Genomic DNA, 17,876 nt, shown 5'->3' with positions numbered 1-17,876 from the left:
TTCCCGGAGGAGTTTGCTGGTACAGCTCTGGTTTTGCTTCTGAATCTATTGCCTTGTCCGTTGGGCCGTATTAGGATGTCTTAATAGCAAACTCTTGTCTATTCGTTGTGGGATGGCAGGATGCAAAACCCATGTGGAAGACCTACTTGATCTTTTCACATTTAATCTTTTGGTAATCTCAGTGAAAAAGGGACAAGTTCAAAATCTGAATTTTCCCCTTTTGTGTTCTCAAGTTTCTCAAGTTATGTTTAGAAACAGGAAACTGTTTTGCATAAAGGTAAGATTGTGTTTTTAACAAGAAAAGTTGGTGTTAGACCAGCTAAATATACCCACATAGTCATACTCAGTGGGTAGTCCTGGCTATTTTTAGGCTTTATTTTTGCCTCTCTTTATTTATTTTTTTTAGTGACACCTCCACTGTACCTTCAGCTCGCAGTGAGGCACCACTTCCTGCACCGGTATGAAACTTGCAATTACAGGAGGAGTCAATCTTGTCAGGTGTCATTTATCACGCGTTGCAGAGGGCTGGTTTCAGCAAAGGAAGAACAAAGCTTAATAAAAAGAGAGAGAGAGGGAGAGGGAGAAGCATTCTCTTAATAATTTGCCCTTTGCAACAACAGACCCTTATCTGATCACCCACGCTCATCTGCCTGCTGACGCTGTACTTGCTTCATTAGTACGAGCTATTTTTACACCTTTTGTGTCTTTTGAGGAACCGAGTGGGCCTGCTGGCTTGTAATGATTCACCATCTCCAAGCGAACAGGGTGTCCTCAAATCCTGCGAGGGGGGTAGGAAAGGGAAGTAGGGGCAAGAGTTCAATTGAATAAGCAAGTTCATTAATTTTCTGAGGTGGTCTGAGTGCTAAAACATGGCACTTTGGTCTTAAGGAAAATAACCTCTCTGCTTTTGGCTTACAAGGCAGTTTTTCAGATTGTCAGGAGCTATCCCAAGGAACATTTAGGAATTAATTAGTTTAAACGTAGTTTAACAAACACGAAGCCCCCGTATACTTGTGTGTATACTCTATGTATTTGTTTTCGTGTCTGCAAAGGGGATGTTGGGGGTTGGACTAAGGGATGTTTGGGAGTTGAACTAGATCATCTTTAAGGGTCCCTTTCAACCCAAACCATTCTATGATTGTACGTTGGAGATGCTTTCTTTTGTTTGTAGTGCACAAGTGTCATTGGTATATCACAAGCACCCAAGAGACTTGTGGATCAGATCTGTAGCTGATCTCACTTCCACTTTTGCCAATAGGAAAAAATCTAAATTTGGTGGAATGGAACAAGAATGGTGCAGGAGAAAGAGAACCCTGTACAAAGTTGTCTGGAGTTTTCTAGAGCTGAGCAGTGGTTGCTTTCCCTTTTGATAGACCATCAGCGCTGAAAATGTCCTCTCAGAGCCTGCTGAGCTCTTGCCTGGTGGCTGAAATTAAGATTTTTGCTGTCCTTACTTAGACTTTTCCTGGGTAGGAGCGATTTGGTGTCCCATTGTGTCACTTAGTAAGTACAGGATAGTGGTTTCACATTGCAGGTTTCCTTGGAGTAGTTTCAAAAGTTGGTGTGATGTGGGATACATATATGAAACTTTAAGGTGCTGTTTGTACTAGGAATGCCCTGGTCTAGCCTTGTCTGATACGTAGTCATGAAACCTGAGCGGTGCCTTTCCCAAGAAATGTTTTGGGGTTTATTGTGTTGGGCTTGTTGAGAATCTGTAACAGAGCTGTCAGGCTGGCCTGTCCCTCAAGCAGAGCCCTGTGGAATAACAGAGGTTTTGTGTGCAGATTCAAGCATTTTGGTAGACCTTCATCTTTTCAGAGGTGTGTGCTCAGGAGAGTGATGCTCATGTTAATAAACACAGTTGATTTGTGTTCTGTAGAAAAAAACCTAACTGGAAAGAGTGAAATTTCATGTGTACCTGCAAAATGCAGCAGAAAGTGTGCGCATATTTTATTGAATTTTTTTAAGAGGTGTTCTGATGCAATTGGATATTATACATACTGACTTCCAATGCTTCATGCAATAAAACCAAGGAAGTACTGTAAAATAGAACCAGAGTAATTTTAAAGAGCTCCCCCCCCGCCTTTTTTTTTCCCTGCTAGGCATCCTGAGGGTTGTAAAGAAAGCAGTATCCTTAAATGTGCAGTCTAATTAATGTATCTTAAATTACCACTGTAGTGGTCAGAGTCTTTAGGCAATGCTAAGTGACTACTAGATTGGCTACAGCAAAATGCCTGTATTGCGTCACTAGTCAAAACGGAATATTTTGGCTGCAGAGTAGTGACTGTTGTGACATCTCTGCGATATACAGGATTTGGGGCTTAATAGCTGATCTCAGCTGAACTTTAACAAAATATTCAGAATGGATTGAAATAAAACTGCTGCAAAGGCCCATTCTACTTTGGGTGCAAAAAATGGAAAAAAAAAAGGTAAGAACGTGCTACTGATGTTTAACATGCGTCTGTTGTTGTTTTGACATGTGGTGACCACAGGGCTTAGTAAACAATGACAGGTTTTAAAATAAGCTTGTATAATAATTGGTGTGAGTTAAAAACAAATGCAAGCTCAGATACTATAAATGTCTTCCTCTGTAATTTTTCCCTGGGGTGAGGGCGGCCGTTAGAGGCAGTGCATTTGCTCATTCAAGAAAGTGTTTGAAAGACACTGATATTTTCATGTGAAACGCAAGTGGCTTTTTCTGACACGGTGTGAAAGGAGGCATAGCTGTTCGCAAAATCTGCCGTGGTTGCATAATTCAGATTGTGTAATTTTTAAACTAAGAAAGCTTCGCTTCCCAGAAAATTCAGGGATATTTTCCCTCTAAGATGAAAATGCTAGGCAAAAGCCTGATATTTGCCTAATATTTCCGTTTGGCAACAGAATAATAATTACTTTGTACCAAAAAATGATGCAATATTTACACAAATTTAGATATTTTTTTCCTGGGAAAACTTGGGGAAAAGCTGTATGGTGTCTTAGCAGGGACTTACCAGCACAGGTCTGCTCTCCCCAGCGGCTGCCCAAGGTTGCAGTTCTTGTGTGAAAACAAAGAGGCATTTCCGACTTTGCATGTCATTTCAGTTAGGAAAATTGTTATATCCAACAACTTTAGCAGTTTGAACTCTCCAGTGACACTCTTCTTACCCTTCTTATTGTAGACAATGTTTTATAAATCTAGAAGTGACTACAAACTACGTCCACATGGGAATCTTGCTCTTTGCATACGCTTAATCTTTTGCAAGTGCTGCTAAATTCATAGTTTAGTTAATCTGTCCTTTATAAGGTGCGAATTTTCCCTGATTAACATGTTTCTTTGTGTTGAATTGAGAAAAAAAATCTTCAATCTCAGTAATTTTCACCAGTTCTTGCAAATGCAAAACTTTCATTGCAATCCCAATGGCATCGCATAGCATCATTGGTTAGTGTCTGAGCCTTTCCTTTTCACAGATTTTAGGTATTTAGCCTTTTGGGCGCTAGGTAATGCCTGTTTGTTTACATGATAATAGTTTGGGGCCAACAGCAAGGCCAAAGCTCCATCATTTCTTTTCTAAAAAAAGTAATCCTACAAACAGTGATCAGAAGCTATTTCACACTTGTACGGTTTGGCACAGTATCCTTATGTTCAATTGCTGTGGCTCAGAGGAAAGAGAGACTTGATTTTCTGTTGGTGAAGAGAGCAGCCCAAGAATTAAGAGCTCATTTGGATAATCAAGAGCACCACTTCGGATACTACTACACATTGTTAACGTGTATTTAGTAAATACTGTTTACTTAGTACTTAACTCACCTTTGAGAGAAACTTATTCTTCTGCAGGTTAGGACCAGTGGAATTAGGCATCATATAAACTTAACTTCAGCCATCAAAATAGTGTTTAAAGAGGACCTTAATGGTGGGCATCCGTTCTGACTGTTCTCTGCATGGGAGCTGCTCTCACTCTCCTAAGTCACTGTGTACTATGATTCAAAAGAAGAGGAAAGGGGACAAAACGATTGTGATACTTTTGTTGCCTTCTGAAATTTTAATAACACTGGAAGTGCTGTCTGTCAGATCTGCCATTGCTCTGCCATCAGATTTTAAGGGCCATGTGGGAAATGATGGGTATTTTACTCATCCGTTTTCGGTTTTTAACTTGTTCCCCAAGGAAATAAGTAACAGTGTGAGAAGATTAGCAGTTTATATAATTCTCTTGTTTAGTTTCATGCCTGAACAATCCAAATTCTTTGCTTTTGTATATAGATAGATTCAGGATGTCCGTGTCCGAAGACGGTCAGCCAGAACAGGTAGATTTTGTATTATCTGACATGCTTAAGCACCTCCGACAGACTCTTACATGCACAGCAAGGTTAGGCAACCAGAAACAAAATATTTACCTGATCCGTTAAAAGCAGTGGGATCAGAGAGATCAATTAGCTGCTAATTGACTGACAAAGTTGTTTGTCCTGGTGGCTGTTTTGGCATCTCTTTGATAGCAGGTTTTTGTTCAGTTCAAGGAGAAGAACTGTGATTTGTTTGCAGACTTCCACCTATAAAGGAAGTGTTTAAGATGAATTTGGCTCTGGTGTAGCTTTTCTTTTTTTTTTATAGTCATCCTGTGGAAATAAGTCTGTGTTCAGTTGGACTTTGGCAGTGTGAAAGCTTTTTTTTATACATTTTTTCCATCCGGTAGTAATGTGTACATTGTGTATGATGCTGAAACAGGAAATAGTGATGTACTTTAAGTGAGCAATCCTTGTCATTATAGTGAAAAGGTCAGTGTTAAAGCATTTCTGCTGTAGGCTTCTTCTATGGCTTCTTAAAATACACTCAACTTGAATTTAAGTTTTTTGGGGGGGTGCTATTTTTCTATAGAGAGTGGCAATTTAAAATTATATTTGAGATACTTAACATAGCAAAAAATGCGTGTTTTGCTGCAGCTGTGCTCTAAGCATTTATGATGCAAGCTGGCATCTCTTGAAGAAAATCGCCCATGTTTTCTTACTACTGTGTAATTGAACCTTTATTGCAATATGTGTTACGAATTTCTCTGTAGACATCTTAGAGCTGTTGGATTAGTTTATTTTCACCCGGTAGCAAATAACCTCAGATATTTAGTATGTAGGATGTAAAAGCCTAAACCTAAGTGATGTCTGATTCTGTTTTTTTTAATGAAGAATAAATCTGGAATTATGTCCTTGGATTTGCGACTTACTGCTTCAGATTCACACCAGGATAATGTAGAGCAGAATTTGGTTCTTACTTTTACTTGCTGTTGGAGTAATTTGTCTCTTTTTAGTTGCTCTGAGTCAAACCTCATATCTGTTCAAAGCTCCTTGAAGTCAAATGAGAGACTCTTGTTTCAGACCTGATTTTTCCATAAGGTCACCACAGAAGGACTAGAGAGTTCCTGACCTCTGAGGTGGTAGGGTCACATTCGGAGGAGGGAAGGAGAGTCTTGTTCTTCTTCACAGCATGTACCCATTGACATTTATATGAAACATCTGAGACAGGTATAAGTTCCTACAGTTAAGGTTAATGGGTGTTAGTGTACAACAGATTTGATGATTATTTATTTGCTTTTTTCCATTGGCTTCAGCATGCCTTTAAGCAGACAGGTTCCAGTTATTTTCTTCAACGTACTCGGATAATGGTCTCAGATAATAGTTTGAATTATAAGATTAAGGTGAGTTTGGTAAAGCCTTAAAATGAAAGACATAATCAATACTACCACATTTAACCAAAATGTGCTGTTATATGCCATCTCTCAGTGGCTGAGATTCTAGAATAGTTCTCAAAATATGAGCCAGATTTAGTGCAAGCACTGAAACAATAATTGCACAACTCAGGATGCCAGGTTTTATACCACTTCTAGTTTTATGTGCACAGATTCTGTCCCTTGAAACCAGCAACTACCAGGTTCATGGAAACCTGCGAGTAAGAGCCTGAAGCTGGTGTTTGGTCACAGCGGCTTGCAGTCTACCCTCGACGCATCTGTAACTGGATCCTCTCAGTCAGTGCCCTCAGTTCCTGGCTTCATGGGGAATCCGTGTGAACACAAGTGTTCACCCAACATAGCAATGGAGAACAGATCCTGCCCTGTAGCTTCTCCTCAAGTAAGCTTAGTACAGTTTGTTTGATCACTTAATATTCACAGTGTACTATGTGTACTTGCGGAGCAGTGTTTGGTTTTGTATTGGCTAGTACTTTTTAAGTGACATTTAAAAAAATACATTTTAATGATGAGTTCAGCTGCCCAAATTTAAAAAACACATGTGTGTTATTCTAAACGTTCCAGGGTATTTTCAAAACTGTGATTCTCTGGCTGGTTTTGGAGAATAGCGATACGTTCAATAAAGCACTGAAATCCAGAGGGCAGGGAGAACATCTGGGGTGGAATTAATGAACGAATTAGAGTAGTGTCTTCAAATATGAAGAGGTAACAACAACAATTACAATATAGAAAGTGGTAGATGAATAAACCTAACCTGTTTTAAAAGGGCTGCCTTCTTGGAATCATGTGTGTAAAAGGATGTCTTACAACTCCTGCCAAACTGCAGCAAAAGCACAGGCATCCTTGCATTCCCCAGTAATTCAAGGCTTTGCCAAGTGCCAGTGGTTGACATAGGCATTTACAGTCATTCCTAGAGGTGTTCAAATAGACAGGTAGAAGGCCAGCTACATAACCACAGTCAGATGGAACTCCTAACCAGGGGCTGTTGGAAGTGCAAAGAGAATCTCTCTGGTCACTAACTGGAAGCCTTTTTACAAAACTGAGAAATTTAAGAAGTGTTTCTTCTTCTTTATCTTTTTAGTACGTACACTTCAAAGACCACAAGTGTGGTGTAGAACAGTATAAAAAAGCTTGGTCATCTTTTTTCTTCATTTGTGTAAACTGCCAAAACTATATACCCCAAGGACTGCATTCCTTTTGCTATGATGCTACATAACATCCTCAGCCCGTGGATGAGTATAAAGCCTTGCAAAGAAGGATGCACAAATGCTTATCTAGCTTCATGCTAGTTAAATCCTTCAGTTCAGAGATGCACACTGAATGCTGGTCAAGAGCTCTTTTTCAGACTTAGCCCACCTATGACTTTGCCTAGGTAGGAGAAGCTGTAAATCCATGTTTTATTAGGGTTCCCAGTCTTTTTTCTTTTTTTTTCCCTCCCCCTCCCCTTTTTTTTTTTTTTACGCTGAGATGCCAACACCAAACAGCTCTTTGGGGAATATCATTAGCGGGGCAGAGGGAAACGCGGGGCAGGACAGCAAGCCAGAGGTGTGCTGCCTTTCTTCCCAAAAGGCCAAGGGAATTTTTTTCTCAGTTGCAGGTGGGGAAGAGCTCTGAGGTGGCCTCTCTTTCTTGTAAGGCTGCTTGGCTGCTGGGCTTATCCCAGACATAAACTAGACTTGCCTAATAAGGGTCTTGGCAGAGGTCTGTGCATGAGTATAAGGATTTCATAGGAGCCACTGCAGCTTGTCTGTGCTAATGCCTGCCCTATAGAATAGAAATTCTTCAGGGACCAGTTACTGTGGTTTTAGGCCGGCTTTGTGCTGGCAGAGCTGGACAGAAAAGATTTAAAACAGGGCTGGATCTGACCCTTAGTCCTTACGCTAGAGTCAATATTTATTCTGTATGGTGCACTCAGGATTTAGCCTGGAAGACATAAGCTTCCAATTTGTTCACTTGTAAGAACTGTAATATGAGCTACAAATTGAGAAGTAGTAAAAGTTGTATTTTGCCAAATTTTATTTTAAAGCTGTTGAGTGTAACCATTTTAATGGTCTGAAAAAAAGAAGGAATAATCTTGGAGCTTTGTAGTCAACCAGATATACGTCCTCTGCACGCGGCTCACAAAGGCACCTTAGGAAAAGGAGCAACAGGATAATGCTCCTTTCTAGACAGTTTTGAAGGTCTTGATTTAGTAGGTGCATCTGACATAAATACAGCTCCTGGTTTCCCAGTAATCTTCCCATGTTCAAAGTTTTCACAGAAGTAAAATGTCCCGGTTTGAAGCGGGCAGATAGTGCAGTTAGTGTGGCTGGGGGAGCTGGCTCCCGGGCCACATTCCTACTGGGAAACCTGGCTTGGCCCCTGGCCAGGCAGGACTTTGCAGCTCCTGTCAAACGATGTGCTCAGTGCAACTCCTGTACGGCTTCTGATCCGTGTAGGTGGGCTCCTCTTAGTCACTCCAGCGGAGCTGAACCGTGCCAAAGGTATTAAAGAAAACGTGCGTTTTTATCATCCCGAGTTCCTTAGTTTGAAATATGTAGTGCTTGAAATATAGGGAGTTTCTGTCTATTGAATAGTATATGTTTGATGAAGAGCAATATTGAAAAGTGTATTTACAGTGTTTTCTAAAGGAGAAACATGAATCAGTTGAAAAATGGAAGCCTGTTGTCAGTTTAAGCTAGGCTGCAGATGCAGGCAGATGAGATAGAGACTTGACTGGAAAGAACAGAGAGAATGCAAACTAGCACTGCAGTGTCTTAGATTTCTCCAGTTAGGCCAGTCACCCATTAGGGAGAAGAGGGTAAAAAAAAAAGAAAAAAAAAGAAATTGAAAGAAATAATATTAAAGCCATCTTTGACACAGGATGGATGGCAGCTCACACCAAACCAGAAGTGATTATGTTGGTTCTGGAAAGGGATTTATTTTCCCCAGGAGGGTGACTCTGACCAAACTTAACCCATCAATAATCCCTATAATTAGTCTATACCTGTTTCATAGTGTAGGTTGAAAAATTATATAGAACATTCTGAAAATAGCAGGACCACAGAATGGCTTGAACTCTGTAACAGAGGTCTTAGTCCAGAACAGAAAATTGCTGGAAGTGTATTAGCATCATCTTTTGCTCAAATAAAACCATTGCTGTCACATTTCTCTGACTGGAAGATTTCTTCTATAAAGGTGCTCTCAGTAGAGGGAGTATGGAACAGAAAGGATACTCCCATCTTCTAGAAATTTCTCCTTCACCATTTGCAAAATTGCCTAATAAGGAGAAAAGTCTTTTTCTTTGAAGATGGCTAATAGCTTTATGCTCTCTCAGTGAGGAACATTCCCTCTCATCCCTGTTTCTGCTTCTCAAGCCACACATTTTCCTTTACATCTGTGCTTATATATTGGCATCATTACTCACCTGAGATTCAGTTTAGCTCAGCTGCTGAAAATGGTTTGCCACTTACCTGCCATTTCCTCATAAGGCACTGCAGAGCTACTCCCTAGTAACCACTTCTGATAGATTGTAAATCGTGCACGAGGATTGCTTTTTTTCCACTTGTACCGATACTTTTTATTTGAGGAAGCAGATCAGGAAAATTGAAGAAAAATGTTTTACTTGGATTACTTTTTTTCTTTTTTAGAGAATCAGACAAGAGAGTTATGTAAAAATCATTAGTGCATCAAAGCTGAATACATTATGATCTAAAACATTCTAGTTTGTATTTGAAAGCTTGCTATTGTTTTGTCCTATAGGGGATTTCTCTATAGTTACCATTTAAAAATATGTTATCCATATTTGACTAAACCAACAGTCCATTAGCTATTGCTGACCTAACTACTGATACATTATTTGTACTATTAAGTAAATAATTGATAGCAGGTGGCACAGTAGTGATTCTTCTTATGTCAAATCATAGGGCTTTACTAATGTTCATTTGTTCTTTGAAAGTGTAATTAATTACAAAGAATTAAAAATAATTTTTAAATTTTGATGATATTTTTCTTTTATAGACTTTACTATTTTGTCATCTGTTGGTTTTATTCAGTGGAGAAAGCATGAGTGCTCTAGCTGTTTTCCTGACAGTTTCTAATTGAGGATCATTATAGTAGCCTATATCCAATGCTCTGAAGCTAATACTCCAGCTATTTCTAAAGATCTGTTCTTTAGAGATGCTCTGAATTTTGTCCTAAATAAAAGCCACAAAGAAAAGCCGTAAGTGTTGCTTTTGTTATCACAGTGGAACAAATATCCTTTTTAAGGAAACAAAAGCCAAAATCTGTTTTCAAGATTTGTTGAAAACTGGAAGGGAGAGTCCTCCTTTCATGGGAGAAATGCTCTTTAAGGCAGCGAGAGGATGTTCAGGCTCCCTGTTCCCTGTGCCCGTCTTTTTGGCAATACAGAGAGTAGCTGCAGTCTGGTGGTGGTCAGACAGGTGGCAGATCATGGCAGTCACAGAAGTCTTTTAACCATGTATTTGGGCTGTATGTTTCTTCTTTGAGAAGGCAGCCATATATTCTCGATCAAGTATCCCACTGGTGTTAACTGATTTGGAAACCTCGTCACCTTTCACTACATTTTCTTGTACCTGAGTGGTGACACCCTGACCAGGAATTTGTTCTGGTCCCTGAAACACTTAATGAGAGACCTGGAGTCTAAAAGTATTAGCTGGAGAGAGGCATTGAAAAGAGATTTGCCAATGGGATTCGGGGATAATCCAGGCTTAACAAAGGCGTAGGAATGAAGAGGGACATCGGTAGCTCTCTTTGTACTGACTCAGGAAGGTGAGACTGCATTAATTTAGACTTGCAGTTATTCATCTACACACTAGAAGCCCAAGTACTTTAAAAAGACTCATGCTCATAGTCTTCGAAATGTGGTTGCTCAGACCTCTAAGACACGAGTTTTTTCCAGTGGACGGATAAATGAAATTTTCAGGCCTCTACTGTAAAGAATAGAAAACTTTCTTCAGCATCTATACTTAATATCAAGAATTTCTTATGACTGTATTTTTTTTTCTACAGGAAATTCGAAGATAGTCATGCCTATTAGATGCCTAGAAGATGCAGGTAATTGTTTTATGCTGAAAAAAAAATAATCATATATTCTCATTACCTGTACTTTGCTAATATTTCTTCAAGCCAAATTCAGTTTTTCCACCGTAGGAATGAAAAATATTCCAGTAGCTCTAATACTGCTTTTTTACCCATTTCCTTGCTACTGTAAAATCATGACTGTCTTTATAATTCTCACTGTTTCATCTAGAAAATGTCCTGTGTTTGGATAGTACAGAAGCAGGAAGCCTACATTGTTCTTCGAATTCAAATGCTGTACTTGTCTATGAAAATCATACCTCTGAGTATGATTTCTTCTTTTTTTCTTTATAATAGAGCTGTGGAAACCTATTGCATTTAAGCATAAAAAATGCATGCATAACTGGTTGGAAATGTTTTGCCATTGAAAACTAAAATGCTAAAGTCACATAAACACAGTTGTAGCTCATTTCTCTAAGACATGTTTTACCTCTAGAAAGACATTCTCACTAGAATTTCATACAGTGATTGGAAGATAGAGATGTAGAAAGGTACTATGTGTGGAATGCATATTTGATGTCTCTTTTTTGACCGTTTAAAAGTAGTTTAAAAGGGTAATGAACACCTTCTTGTAAAACCAGTTAGATAATCTAAGGTAAGAAGTACCTCACTTTAGCCATTTAAAATTTGGTATATATTCCAAGGGAGTCATCTAGGGTTACTGCCTAGCCGACAGTGAGAAACAGGCATCTCCATAGCGGAGAGTCACATGCATAGACATCCTCTATGTCTGAAGCACCTGTACTATATGGAAAGATTTCTCCTCTGGAACTACTGATCACCCTCCTCTGACTTTAGAGGAAGGCCAGGTGACTAAAGTGCATGTCTGAACTGTAGGTGAGTAATACTGGATAAGGTAATTCCCACCCATGGTGTTAGGACTCTGTTTTCAGCAGTGATTTGCTGAAAGACCTTTGAAAGTAGGTGGTGGACTTTCTGAGAATAGAGCCTTTAAACTGTCCCCAGAAAACCTTCCAAAGCTACTATTTGATTTGGAAAGTGTAGATCTCTGTTTTCTATTCCTAGGGCTTGTATTGAGTAGCGATTATGCTTGTGTGCAATCTCTGGAGCCAGTCTTTACTGTGTCTGCTTACAAAAGGGGGTCTTGTGAAACGTAGTTGCCTTTGCTTAAGTCCCTCAATACTTTTCATTTAAGGCTCAATAAAAGTGCAACTGAGTGCATCTATGTTATTTAGTATGTCTGTATTAATTGGTGTGTGGGGTTTCTTTGTTTTTGATTTTTCTGTACAGATATCTGTGTCACCATGGAAGAGATGAAGAGAACTTTGCTGTGGTAGATCACAAATATCTCTGGGTCATTCTGCATCTCAGTACTTAATAACAATGGAAAATGTCCAAATGCTATAACAAGTCTTTGCAAATGTATAATAAACTGCTTAGGAAAGTTTCTGCCATGAACAGAACTGTATAATACTCACATTAGTGTACAGATGCAAATCTAATGCCTATAGACTACTGCGTGGAAAGTTCCAAAGAGAAAGAAAAGTCTGTGAACTTGCAACAGCCCTGGAAAAATGGGAGCAACAAAACTTTAAAAAGCACAGCTTTGGACACACTCCATGTGTCTGCAGAGCTTTCAAGTGAACTAGCACTTAAGACCTTGTGTAACAAAATGGACTCTGGGGACACAGCTATAGGGCAAAAAGCTACCTCAAGGTCTGGAGAAACTGCTAAAGTACCAAGTAGATGGAGGCAAGAACATTCAGCTGTTATTAAGATGAGCACTTTTGGCAATCAAGAAGTACAGAGGCAACCACAAATAGATCACGAGCAAATAGGAAACACAGCATCAGCACAACTTTTTAGTTCTGGGAAACTGGTATCATCGAATGAAGCTGCACAGCAAGTCACAGAGAAGCAATATCCACAGCATCGTCCAAGTCCTTACTCATGTCAACATTCACTTTCTTTCCCACAGCATTCATTGCCACAAGGCTTCTTGCACAACATAAAGCCACATCAGAGCTTGGAAGGCCCTCCGTGGCAGTTTCCTAGCCACTTGCAATCAGTTGCCTCAGAGGACTTGTTTCCTTTTCATATGCATAGCCATAGTGGAGGTTTCTCCAGGAAGAAGATTTCAAGTTTGAACCCTGCATACAGCCAATATTCACAGAAATCTTTAGAACAATCAGAAGATGCTCACAAAAAGGAGCACAAACCCAAAAAACCTGGCAAGTATATTTGTCCTTACTGTAATCGGGCTTGTGCCAAACCTAGTGTACTTAAAAAGCATATTAGGTCTCATACTGGGGAGCGACCGTACCCTTGTGTTCCTTGTGGTTTCTCTTTCAAGACGAAGAGCAACCTTTACAAGCACAGGAAGTCACATGCCCATGCAATTAAAGCAGGATTGGTACCTTTCACAGAGTCAGCAGTCTCCAAATTGGATCTAGATGCTGGTTACATCGATGTGGAAGCTGAAATACATTCAGACGGTGAGCAGAGCACAGACACTGATGAGGAGACCCCACTCCTAGTGGAAGGGTCTGACAAACTGAGCCCCGTCCCACAGCTCCCCCTGGACATTGCTAGCAGGAGCAGTTTTCACTCCTCCATGGAAGAGTCCTTGGTGGGGCCAATGAAAGTGCCCATTTTGATTATCCCTAAAAGTGGAATTCAGTTACCCAGTGAGAGTTCACCATATATTGGCTCTGATATATTGCAAACCCCATCCTTAAATACCAAGACTGACGACTCTCATACAGTTAAACAGCGACTTGCACTAAGACTGTCAGAGAAAAAAGGGCAAGATTCTGAGCAGTCGTTAAACCTCCTGAGCCCACACAGTAAAGGAAGCACTGACTCGGGTTATTTTTCCCGCTCAGAAAGTGCTGAGCAGCAAATTAGCCCACCAAATACTAATGCAAAGTCTTATGAAGAGATCATCTTTGGGAAGTTCTATAGGATTAATCAAAGGACAGCACTAACAGTAGCCACAACAAATCAGGAACACAGTTTAATGGGTAGAAAGGGCAAAGCAGAGCCATTACCTCTTTTAAATAACAGATTAGATATCAAGATGCTTGAGGAACATATTTCTCAGCTGACTCCAAATAAAGAAGAACTCATTGACTCCAGTAATTTGAGCACTATTAAATCTACACAAGCTTATCCAGGCAGCAATACAGAATCTAGACAATCCCAGACCACCACATCATCCATCAAAAGTGAATCCAGCCTGTACCAGGTCAGTCAGCAAGGTGACATACCCGTCCTTCTAGAGCCCCCAGTAGATTCCTCTCCTCTTATTAGAAGTAACTCCATGCCAACCTCTTCTGCAAACAGCCTAAGTATTCCCCCATCTCTGAGAGGCAGCCATTCATTTGATGAGAAGATGACTGGCTCAGATGATGTATTTTACCCCGGGACAGTGGGAATAACTCACCAAAGGATGTTGAGAAGACAGGCTGCCTTTGAACTGCCCTCTGTGCAGGAGGGGCACTCGGATTCGGACTATCATGGAAGACCAGGAAAAAATATCATTATTTCTTCCAGCAGACAGACACCAGGTGAGAAAGGACCATCCTTAAAAGAGAAGAAAGGAGACAAGACCTTTTATGACTATGATGCCAGCGGAAAGCACTACAGAAAGTGGGAAGAATTTGAAGCTCAGAAGCAGAACTACAGGGACTCGCCATCCTTAGGTGGGATGAACAAGGGGGGAGAGTACTTTGTTGACCCACTCGGACAACCTCAGGCGGTACCATCCATGCTTGGAACAACTTTTGAAAACAGAAAGCGCAGGAAAGAGGAGAGTGTGGGAGATGAGGAAGACAGTCCCATGCTTTGCAGCAGTACAACTGGCACCACTGGGGGAATTCAGCCTCTGGACTTTGATCCCAAATCCCAAATTCAGGAAGTGCCAAGGAGCGGATTTGCCCTTCAAGGCCTGGACAATGCTGCCCATTGCCATGTGGAGCGTTTTGAAATCTGCAGGCCTTACTTGCAGTCTGGAAGCCCATCAGCTTCTCTGGAAGACTCATCCTTAACTGGAGAGCAAGAAAAGACTGCAGAATCTCTGGCCAGAAAGCCCCCTGGAAATGTCATCTCTGTCATTCAGCACACAAATTCGTTGAGCAGGCCAAACTCATTTGAACGGTCTGAATCTACAGAACATATTGCATGTCAGCAGGAAAAGATCTATTCACCATCTGAAACATGCGAGAGCGAGATTTGCGAGTCCCCAATGAGCCCAGATCGAGCTCCACAAACGGAAAACGCTGACACCAGTAAGCCGTCTCCATCCCAGCAGCCTCAGCCTTATCATATGCAGCCCAGGTTGGTTCGCCAGCACAACATACAGGTACCTGAAATTCGTGTCACAGAGGAGCCAGATAAGCCTGAAAAAGATAAAGAAGTGCAGAGTAAAGAGCAGGAAAGACCCACTGAAGAATTCCAGTGGCCCCAGAGAAGTGAAACCCTTTCTCAACTTCCAGCTGAAAAGCTACCACCCAAAAAGAAGCGTTTACGACTGGCTGACATGGAGCACTCCTCTGGAGAATCCAGCTTCGAGTCCACAGGTACAAGCCTCTCTCGCAGCCCTAGCCAAGAAAGTAATTTGTCCCACAGTTCAAGTTTTTCAATGTCCTTTGAAAGAGAAGAGAATATGAAGTTCATCACGCCTCCCAAACAAGATGAGTTTGGAAAACAGTCTGAGTTTTTAACAGTTCCAGCTGGTGCTTACTCACTTTCCGTCCCTGGGCATCACCATCAGAGGGAAATGAGACGCTGCTCATCTGAACAGATGCCCTGTCCTCATGCTGCTGAAATCCCAGAGATCCGAAGTAAGTCCTTTGATTACGGGAACCTGTCTCATGCCTCTTCAGCTGGGACACCTACTATGGCACTGTCTCCATCCCGAGAAAGGAAGAAATGCTTCTTGGTTCGCCAGGCTTCCTTCAGTGGTTTTCCAGAGATTTCCCAGGCTGATCAGAGCACAGAACAAAGTATAAAGCAGGAGCAGATGGAACATGCACAAGCTGGTCTTCGCTCCTCCCAGCTTGCTTGGCATCACTCCCCTTCCTCTGTACTTCAGCCCATTCAGGTAGATGACTCTGGAAAACAGGCTATTGGCTCTTGTGCTCAGCTTAGTAATAGCTCATCCCACCTTGCCCAGCAACAGGCTCTTCTTGCAGACAGCCCGGAAATGTTAAGGACTCCCTTGATCCAACAAGCACCTTATATTCCTAACAAGCATCCATCAGAACAGCAGCAGCTATTTGCACATCAAGAAAAAGTCCCATTTCCCCCTATTCATAGCACCTTGTTTCAGTTCCCTTATCCAGCTGTCTGCATGGTTCACTTACCACCATCTCAGCAGCCTGTCTTGTGGCAGTCGTGCACAGAACCTCTACACTTCCAGCATCATTTTGTACAACAGCTGCAGAAATCTTATGTCAAACAGCCTTTCCAAACAGACGTTCCTCCAAGTTATCCCCTAGAACATACGCCAGAGCTTATTGGAAAGAAACCAGCTGATTATGTGCACGCTAAAGAGCAAGCATACCAGCATTACTCAGGAACATCTGGGCAGTATTCAAAAAATACTCTTGCTAAGTACCAGTCAGACCATAGCATTAAACCAACAGATACCTCCTCTGAGCAGCATCTTCAGACAGATTTTGACTCCCCAAGTGATGGATCTGTACAGTCTTTGCCAGGAACAGTTGTTCCTGTCAGGATTCAAACCCATGTGCCATCTTACGGTAGTGTCATGTACACAAGCATTTCCCAGATTCTTGGGCAGAGCAGCAGTCCTGCAATTGTAATTTGTAAAGTTGATGAAACTGTTTCTCAAAGAACATTGGCAACTAATGCAACCATGCAAGGAATTGGATTTAACATAGCTCAGATGTTGGGTCAGCATGGAGGGCTAGAAAAATATCCTTTGTGGAAAGTGCCACAGACACTACCACTTGGGCTGGAGCCACCGATTCCCCTGTGTTTGCCTTCCAGTTCTGACATGGCTTCTACCTTGGGAGGAAGCAAACGAATGCTTTCACCTGCCAGCAGCTTGGAGCTCTTCATGGAGACCAAGCAGCAGAAACGAGTCAAAGAAGAAAAAATGTATGGGCAGATAGTTGAGGAGCTAAGTGCAGTTGAGTTAACTAACTCAGATATAAAGAAAGATTTTCCAAGAATGCAGAAGCCTCAACTAGTAAGGCAGAGCTGTGCGACTGAGCCAAAAGAAACTCTGCCATCCGTGTCATCCTCTTCACCGCTGTCCTCCTCATCATCTCAAGATTTCCCTCCTGTCAGCATGCCAACAGCAGATGCTTTCCCACTGAGCGGGGAGAAACTTTCCAGTTTTGATTCCACGTCACCGGGGCAGAAGTCCAGTGGGCCTTCTGAAGGAAGAGACTCACCAGAAGAACTGGATGTGGATGAAACAGCCTCGGATATGAGCATGAGTCCACAGAGGTCTTCATTGCCACCAGGAGAAATTCAGCCAGAAGACCAACTGAAACATCAAAAATTGCCTCTTGGTATGTTAGTCCAGATGTCATCCAATACCAGTGGGAAAGTCACAGGCTCAACCATTCTCCTGACAGACGTAGCAGATTTTCAGCAGATCCTTCAGTTCCCAAGTCTGCGCACTACTACTACTGTGAGCTGGTGTTTCTTAAATTATACGAAACCCAATTACATTCAGCAACCAACCCTCAAATCTTCTGTTTATGCTTCATGGTGTATAAGTTCATGTAACCCAAACCCATCTGGGCTAAGTACAAAGACCACTTTAGCACTTTTAAGGTCCAAGCAGAAAAACACCACAGAAATCTACACTCTGGCTGCTATGCATAGACCTGGAGCTGGTAAACTGACATCATCAAGTGCATGGAAGCAGTTTGCTCAGGTAAATAAGAGGTTTTAATAAAATTAAATTAGTATATCTTTATTTCAGAAAATATTAGTAAACTATGAAATGTAAGTTAATGATTTTTAAAAAAAAAAAAAAAATTCCCCATTGGGAAATCAGATGTTGACATCTTCCCATGACAACTTTTGAGCCTCAATTTACCCTTCTGCAAGCTCTGCTACTTCTGCTGTTTCTGTCTCCATTTTCAA

At 41.2% G+C, this 17,876-nt stretch overlaps 1 protein-coding gene across 7 annotated transcripts in view; it reads left to right on the top strand.

Moving 5' to 3' along the window:
* The window catches only part of HIVEP2 (HIVEP zinc finger 2), a 141,632-nt gene that overhangs the window by 105,213 nt on the left and 18,543 nt on the right, over positions 1 to 17,876 (top strand). For all 7 annotated transcript variants that reach the window (XM_075748275.1, XM_075748274.1, XM_075748272.1 and 4 more), the window contains 2 exons: positions 10,719 to 10,763; positions 12,039 to 17,664. In XM_075748275.1, the coding sequence (XP_075604390.1) occupies positions 12,250 to 17,664 (5,415 nt within the window). In that variant the 5' untranslated portion in view covers positions 10,719 to 10,763; positions 12,039 to 12,249. The remainder of the gene's footprint in view (positions 1 to 10,718; positions 10,764 to 12,038; positions 17,665 to 17,876) is intronic.

This window comes from Balearica regulorum, chromosome 3 (genome assembly GCF_011004875.1).
Source record: "Balearica regulorum gibbericeps isolate bBalReg1 chromosome 3, bBalReg1.pri, whole genome shotgun sequence".
In the NCBI taxonomy this organism is placed as follows: domain Eukaryota; kingdom Metazoa; phylum Chordata; class Aves; order Gruiformes; family Gruidae; genus Balearica; species Balearica regulorum.
Note: the sequence above shows the minus strand (reverse complement) of the source record. Positions and strands in the feature narration are given on the sequence as shown.